We start from the raw sequence: 8,358 nt of genomic DNA, 5'->3' as shown, positions 1-8,358 counted from the left end.
AGTGAAGTGAAAATATTACAAATTAACTTACAGTTTTGAAACTTACCTGAGTATAAGGCCTTCCTGAGAGATCTTTGCAACCAGAAATTATGATGTTGTAATTAAGCTAGAACAAATATTTATTTCTTTTCCTTCTTAAAGTACATGGGTTCTGGTTTACATCATTGAAAAAAAAAAAAAAAAAAAAAAAGCTTCAGGTACTGTTTAAAATAACTTTCTTTTTCTAGAAATAGGAACACATCCAAAAAGTCAACCCTAAGGTACATTTTACAAAAATGAAACGATGCATTTCCTGTTTTATTCTGCACATGGTATATGCTCATGCTTTCAATATCTCTAGGCTGAAACTGCTTGTAACATTTTGCTGTAAAACTGAATCTATTACGGGTGAGAGATTGCTTTAATTTCTTAGGGAATGGATTTCCTAGCTGCAAAGGCATTGAACACAGCCTGGAAGACACGCTCGGTGTGATGTTCTTTATTGTTATAGGTACAGAGTTCTGGTTTGGCAATGCTGCACATTCAGATCATTGAATATTTACCGGCCAGGAAGGACTTTTCAGTCTCTAAAATGGTTACAAATGGTTTTTGTCAGAATGCATTCATCATAAAGCAGCCTGATTCCAATGGAGCCCTACTATTTTATTTGGGGTAATAACAGCAAAGTCTTACCAACTGCTGATGGAGGTACCAGGGGTTAATTTGCGTTCACGTTGGAAAAGCAAAGCAGTGCTCCCTCCCAACTCTGACAGATCCCTCGCGTCCTTTCCGTAGCTGATCGTCAGGTTGTCCCCGTCCAGAGCTTAGCGCTGACAACAGCTCACAGTTTATTTGCAGCTTTGAAGCCTGGTCCTATAGTGTTTGTCTTCTGACAGGAGATGAATAAAGGTGTCACTGTGGGAGACTTTTAGCCGGCTGCTATAAAAGGGACCCTCCTTGCCCTCCCTCACAAGACCCTCAAATTCGCTTTTGGAGCTTGCGGCTTTCCCCTCGGCCGAGTTTAGCTCCATCAGCTCCAACTCGTGCTTGGCAGCTGTTTCTAAAACCCTCTGTTTGTTGTAATACCTGACAAAGTTGTTAATGATGGGGTGGATGGGAAGGGCAATGGCTATCACCCCACAAAGAAAACTGATGGCAGCATTCAGTTTCCCTAGTGTTGTTTTAGGGTATATGTCTCCGTATCCAACCGTGGTCATGGTAATGATTGCCCACCAAAATGACTGAGGGATGCTTTTAAATAAGGTTTCGGGATGACTTTGCTCCATGGTATAACCCAGGGCAGAAAAGACAAAGATCCCGACAGCCAAGTACATGAGGAGCAGTCCTAGCTCCTTAAAGCTGCGTTTCAGAGCATAGGTCAGGGTCTGGAGCCCCGAGGAGTGCCGTGCAAGCTTGAAAATCCTCGCGATCCTCATGATGCGCAGCGCCTGGACAGCCTGCTGGACGTTGCTCAGCTCCATCAGCTTGGCTCCCAGGTGGGTCAAGGTGAGGCTGACATAGAAAGGGAGTATTGCCAGCACATCGACTATGTTCATGAAGGACAGAGCGAAGTGGAGTTTATTTGGCGAGGCGATGAGCCTCAGCACGTACTCCATGGTAAACCAGCCTATACAGGCTGTCTCTATGCTGTCCAGGGTCGGGTGCTCCACGCGATTCCCCTCTGCATCTGTGACCTGCATGTCTGGGATGGTCCCCACGCACATCACGACGGAGGAGATCAAAATAAACAGAAAGGACAGAACAGCAATCACTCGAGCCGGGTAGGACGACTCTGGCTTCTCCAAGAATTTCCAGATGTATTTTTGACATCTTTTCCAGCGACTTTCGGAGGCATCTACTCCCAAGTCATCCAGAATCAGTTGCACTCTTCGGGCTATTTCCTCCAGTTCCTCCTTTTTTTCACTCAGATGGGTTTTGCAGCAGTCATCCAAAAATTTCAGATCCACTTTCCAAAACTCCATCTCGTTCTTGAAGCAGATGGGGCATATTCCTTTCTTCATGTGAATTTCCCCAAAGTAGTACACGTCGATAATGCATTTGAAAGCATCTGGATCTCTGTCAAAGTAAAACTCCCTCTTTCCGGGATCGTAGTCATCGCAGAGGGAGAATATGCTGTCGTATCCCCCCGATAAGCAGTTGATCAGCTCTGCCAGCCGCGTTTCTGGGTACTGATTCAGGTTATCTCCGTAGAACACCTGCCTCACCCCACCGACATTGACTACAATCTCCGTCTCTTCATTCCTTTCTGAGACGTCAGTGTCCACATCTGGAAACCGAGAGTCACCTGCCATTTTAATTGTATTGGATTTTTATCTTATTTTTAGCCCGCTGTTTGGTTTCAAAGCTTTGTGGGTTTAATTTCTCATGAAAGCAGATCGGCACCAGGTCAGCTCTGTTGCAAACGTTACCAGGCTGACCTGGAGTCGTGGTGGGAAAGGCTAGAGAAACAAACCTGCTGTCACGAAAGCCTGGTGAGGTATGCAACAAGCTGCGGTGAAAAGACAAGTCATCGGGCTGCCGTGCCTGAAAGCAGGAGGTTAGAAAGCTCCAGCAGATTTGAAAGAGAAGAAACCATTCAGCAAAACTCACCCCTCTGCTCAGTGCTCGAGAGTCTTTTCAGGTCCCATTCTCTCTCTAAAGTGCTATTTATTCACAGGTTGGAAGTCACGGCCGAGAAATAAATCCTGTGCTCTGATTAATGCAAAGTGACTGACAGTTCTCGGGGAGACCATCGGCGGGGTGAGCCCACAGAAAACTGTTGCTGTTTCCCTCTTCGGAGCCACAGGCTTCCCTAGAAAGCTGCTTTTTAATTGGGTTCCCTCTTTCCGCTCTCTTTTTACTTTAAGGTCTTCCAGAGTTTGTCTGCTGACTCTCGCACCCAGCCGGCGCAAGTGTGCAGAGGAGAAACTTGGGCTTGTTTTCCCGTTGCTGTTTCCCAACACAATAGGGCTGCGAGCTCCTTTCCCAACCCTACCCTCTTCTGGCCAAACCCAGCAAAGCACCAGCTGCACACAAAGCACAGCCCGGCTATTTATACGCCTGCCCGGCTGTAAAACGAGGTGCTTCTAAGCTGCCGTGCACTTGAACGATTTTTTTTTTAAAGTTTTTTTTTTTTTTTAGAAATCAAACACAATGCTTGAGGATCTCTAAAATAATTCAGAGCTGTGGTGCTGCGCTTCTGCAGGAGAGACAATTTCTTCTGATGACAGAAGCCAGAGGAAAAAAAAAAAAAAATGGTGTTTTGGAAGAAATACAAAGCATAAATCTTGCTCTCAGCGGGACTCGTGCAAGTCTAGAGTAATTCCCTGTCAGGACACTGAGTTGCTGTAGGTTTGTACCTGTGCCATTGAGAGCCGAACAGGGACCGTGAAATTTTCACTGCAGCAACAGGGCAAAACTTTCTGTGCACTCTGTACACTTTTCCCAAAGGTTTGTGTCCTCGTTTTAAGCTGTGTTTTCTGGATCTGTGGTCAACTGGCCCTGAGGGGTGTCTGAGTGCTTTACAATCCCTGTGACAGCCCCTCGGTGAGTGCCGCTTACCAGGAATAGTGCTCTGTGCCTCATACAGCACGTAACAAACAGGAGTAAAAGAGCAAGCACTCCCCTTTCCTTTTGCTTTCTCCAAATCCAGGATCTGATGGACACGTGCTCCCTGGACCTCGACATGCAGGTAGGCCCATCACCATGCTCTTGTCTTTGCTTCTATTGTCCTAAAATCTGACTGTCCGTTCATTTTAGTGAGTTTGGAGGGCTCTGATCCTGCAGACCCCACAGGTGATTAGTGAACTGCTTCTGGCCACAGCAGAGTGGTCAGCCTCAGTAGGTTTTGACCTTTGCTCATTTACTGGTCTCTGAAAAGCTTGTAAGTGGAGGGGAATAGTGAGGTGTCAACCCAAGGGACAGCTTTGCTTCTCTAGGCTTGTGTCCATCCTGGGAGAAAGGTGGGAGCTGTGACGTGCCCACTGTCATCGTGCCACCCAGTGAGGGGAAGCCTGGGGGGCACCAGTGCCCCATTTCAGGTTGGAAATTAGGAGAATTCTCCTCAGAAAGAGCAGTCAGGCATTGGGACAGGTTGCCCAGGGAGGTGGTGGAGTCACCGTCCCTGGGGGTGTTCAAGGAAAGGTTGGACGTGGTGCTTGGGGACATGGGTTAGTGGTGACATTGGTGGTAGGGGGATGGTTGGACCTGATGATCTTGGAGGTCTTTTCCAATCTAATGATCCTATGATTTCCACTTATGGGGTTTGATGAGAGTCATGTGAAGACCTCATCTTGGCATGGAGCATGCACATAGCCCCCAGTACCTTACGGCAGCCTGGAAACAGTTCAGGCTCTGGGGGAAATGTAGGCAAATCACTGGCCCAACCCCTTCCTGACATTGCAGTGACCTTCCTTGTCCCTGAGCTCTCGCAGGAGGGAGGAGAGTAAAATCATGTGAAGGCAGAGGTGAATTCAGGAAACCTGTGAAATAAAGGAGCAAAGTCCTTTCTCACTGTCTGTCACACTTCCATGCACCAATTTATAGAGCAAAACCTGAAGCCCAAGGGAAGTGGATTCCTGCTGCTCTGTTACAGCCACACAGTAAATGTAACAGCCAGTCACCCAGTGAGGAATAGGACATGTGTGAACCACAACTCCATCATCTTCTTCAAATGCCTGGGCTGTGTCATTCATATCCATGCTGCAGATTAGCACAGAAGACCAGGAACAGTAAGAGCAGAGGCTGGATGTTTTATTCAAGTGACAGTCCCAGGAAAACACTTACCAGCCTGCACCTGAGCCACATTTCTTAGTCCTTGGAGGTCATTGCCACCTCTGGTGCTCCTGACAGTATGACATAGTGTAGAAGTAACATGAGGTATAACTTGAGGTGTAAATATTTTTTTTTTTTCCAGGCTCATATATGTTCAATGAGACTTTCAAGCTTCTTGGGCCAAGAGAAATACCTAGCAGATCTGGGGAAAAAAAAAAAAAAAAAAAAAAAAAAAAAACCATTATTTATGGGCTCAGCAATAAATATTTACCAGCTAACCGTACACTGGAATGGGATTTATTTACCCACTACCATAAACAGTTCCATGAACAGTTTAGCTAGATTTTAGCACTGTACATTTTAAGACTACAATAGCAGTGATATGCTTCCCCAGGGAAATATGTGGATGAGGTTCCTGGCTACTGGCTCTTTCAAACTAAAGCTAAGATTTGGGATAGTCAGCTTCAAAATGTTGTCAGGCTGCATCAGTGTAAGAAAACAGGCTCTTTAGGCTCTCAGCCTGATATCTGACTGCCTCAGACACCTACTCTCTGTGATCAGTGATTCATTACAGTGATCTTCTGGCTATTCTCCAGGTAGCAAGAACAAGACAAGGTACAGTCCAGCATGACTGCCCCAGAAAGCACCACCTTCACTTCCAAAAAGTGTTCCCACCACCAGCATAATTTTGCAGAACAAACACCTACAAAATACTTGTGCAGGATTAGCACGCACATTGTTCAGCTTGAAAGGTGAAATCAGCTCCTCTCAAATGATAAATCTCAGCACATTCTTGAAAGGTTGGAAAGAAACTATTTTTGAAATGCCAGATCAGTCCTTATAAAGACTTTACTTATGCGGCTGCTAAAATCCTTGTGCTTTATTCTCCCTTGTCTTGCGCCTTTTCAGAGCTCCTTACACCTTTCGGCGTTACTGTCAAGCTTTAGCGATCTGGTTGCATTTTAAAATGAGAGGGTCACGAAAAATCATAATGAATTAAGATTTTGTTTTTGTAGCTGAAAAGAGTGAAACAAGCTTACTTGATAAATGTTTTTTATCAGATTTATTGCACGGCAGCAAACAACAGCTGAATGAATGATTTGCAGCAAAAAAAATCTTTCACTAATTTAATTCATTTTTTTTTATCCATGAAAATAGAGCTTCTCTGATCTAATAATTTCAGTAGATAATTAATGCCCTGCAACTCATTTAGGAGCAGTTTACTTCAATTATTAGGGCTTCAAAATCCAAATTCTGCTGATTTATTGGGACTGGACAAACAGGACAGGCCATGCTCTACCTCTGCTGGAAACAGTGAGAACTGGAAACTGAATTTCTACAGGCCAGATAAAAAACAGGGGGGTGGCTCCTTTCAACATTGTTTTTTTTGTGGGGCTCAGAGAACAACCTGTGCAGATGTGTTAAGTTTTGGTGGTGGGTCAGACTGGTTCCTTCAGGGAGGAGGAGGATGCTCAGCTGGACAGCAGGTCCACAGCAGGTTTGGGGTGATGGTGATGGTGATCTCCATCTACTTAATATAACCCCTTCTTACTTAATATAACCACACACTTCTGCTTCATCCTGTATGTTTTTCAAAAAACACCCACGAGACTGGAACTGTGGTGGATCCAGCAAGAGACCTCAACACCTAACACACAACTTATTTTCAGGTAGAATCCTAGAATAATTTAGGTTGGAAAAGACCTTTAAGATCAAGTCCAGCCAACCACCTAACACTACAAGTCCATTGCTAATCCATGCTTCTAAGCAACACATCTGCCTTTCCTAAATACCTCCAGGGATGGCTACTCCACCGCCTCCCTGGGCAGCCTGTTCCAATGCCTAGCCACCCTTTCCATGGAGAAATTCTTACTGATATCCAACCTAAATAGATAGATGCAAACCACGGGAAGTTGCTCAAGACAAGTGCATGTCATGAAAATACCGTAGAGAAGTCGATCAGAGATCAAAAGAACAGAGAATGGAAATATCTTAGTCTTTTTTCCTTGGGGTATTCTGGGGATAAATCTTGCAGCTGCACAGACACTGCTTTGATGGCAGACAACATAAGGTTCTGTGTGGGGGAAGCACCATATAATTGCTTCACACCAATTACCAGAAATGAGAGGCAGATAATCCAGAAGAAAAAGGATCAATGAACAATATCTTCTTGGGCTTCAGAAAGAGCAGATCATCCGGAGCAGCTACTCTGATCCCCGTAATACAGCTGGCTTTAATAAGAGGAGCTTGAAAGACTGCTTTCAAAATTCTTCAGGGTTCCCAAATCTAAGGCGGCTTCTAGCAGTTAGCAAACAAACTCTCAGACACCACTGGACCATCCAGCGTGTTCTCTTTGGTAAATGAATCCAGCTAATGTGATGTGCTGTTTTATTGTCTAAATAAAATGGGACCAGTATAGCAAATCCATTTTCAAATCATATCTTCTTTTATCCTTACAGATTGTTCTGCGATAGAGCTGGCCATTTTAGCAAGAAAAACACGGTGTTGCCTTCCTTTTCACCACTCCTGTAGCACCAAAACCCAACCCCGTACATGTACCCACCACATCTGAAGGACAACAGTGCGCGACTTGCTTTCATGGATGCTGGCACCGTGGTGCATGGGGAAGAGGTGTTGATGTGGGCACTCATTAACAGGAAATTTTCTTGACCACTTGTGGTCATATGTGTGTATATAACCATAGCCTAATGAAGGGAGCCTGAGCCTCAGCATGAAACCTGTCCATCACCAGCAATGGATGAGTCTTTCCAACCCCTTGATGTGGGAAAAGAAGGGCTCCATCAAATACAAAGCAGGTGAAAACAAATCTCTACAGTTTTAGTACACCTAAAATGTATCTTTCAGGTTGATATGCCAAAAGCAAGAGATTATGAAACCTCTGAACTGAGATGGGTATCTCAGAACAACTTCACCTTATGCATCTGGCTTTGTGTGTCCCTGTCTCCGGCATTTGTCCATGACTATTACTTCAGATCAAACAAGTCCTTTCCTAGTTTCTTTTCCCTTCTCTTAGGTACACTGGTTCTTTTTCAAGTACAAAATTTATACATACCCAGCCAATTTGTTCTAGCAGATCTTTTAATTAATTCCTTATTAAAAGATGGGTAATGGCTTGCTGTAAATTTTAATTGGTCTTGCTTTCCATTTGACTTTAATGAGTCTATTTTCCCATACAATTAAACCTGCTTTAAGTGACCACTCAGGGGACAAGCTAAATCTCTGACTTAATGTAAATGGCTTTAAATAAATAAGATGCAGCCTCCACTGAAAGAACCTAACAGCTGCATTCAAATTAAGCATATTGGTGAATCTTGAATAGGATGAGAACTGGAGGGACTGTAAAACTTTTTAAGACTGTGTCTTGTTTTCAGTCACCATGCTTTAAGGAAGGACTGGAAGCCTGCTTTCTGCTCTTAGATGCTGCCATCAAAAGCTCTCAGTTATTATATCTCCCTTTGAATGTTGTTGCATACACACAGCAAAGAGAAAAAGTAGGTGACAAGACTGATCTTACAGCTGCATAGACAATGACTTAAAAATTAAGAATTACTCAAGCTAGGATTTTTCTGGCATTTAGTGTCCCAA

General features: G+C 44.2%; 1 protein-coding gene across 1 annotated transcript; it reads right to left on the bottom strand.

The window, feature by feature from the left end:
* Positions 1-463: 463 nt before the first annotated feature.
* On the bottom strand, positions 464-3,026 carry KCNF1 (potassium voltage-gated channel modifier subfamily F member 1). The gene has a single exon (XM_005014120.6). It carries the CDS (start codon positions 2,289-2,291, stop codon positions 828-830), a length of 1,464 nt encoding a protein of 487 aa, XP_005014177.1. The 5' UTR covers positions 2,292-3,026; the 3' UTR covers positions 464-827.
* Between the last annotated feature and the right edge of the window lie 5,332 nt (positions 3,027-8,358).

The sequence above is a fragment of the Anas platyrhynchos genome, chromosome 3, assembly GCF_047663525.1.
Source record: "Anas platyrhynchos isolate ZD024472 breed Pekin duck chromosome 3, IASCAAS_PekinDuck_T2T, whole genome shotgun sequence".
Lineage (NCBI taxonomy): Eukaryota > Metazoa > Chordata > Aves > Anseriformes > Anatidae > Anas > Anas platyrhynchos.
Note: the sequence above shows the minus strand (reverse complement) of the source record. Positions and strands in the feature narration are given on the sequence as shown.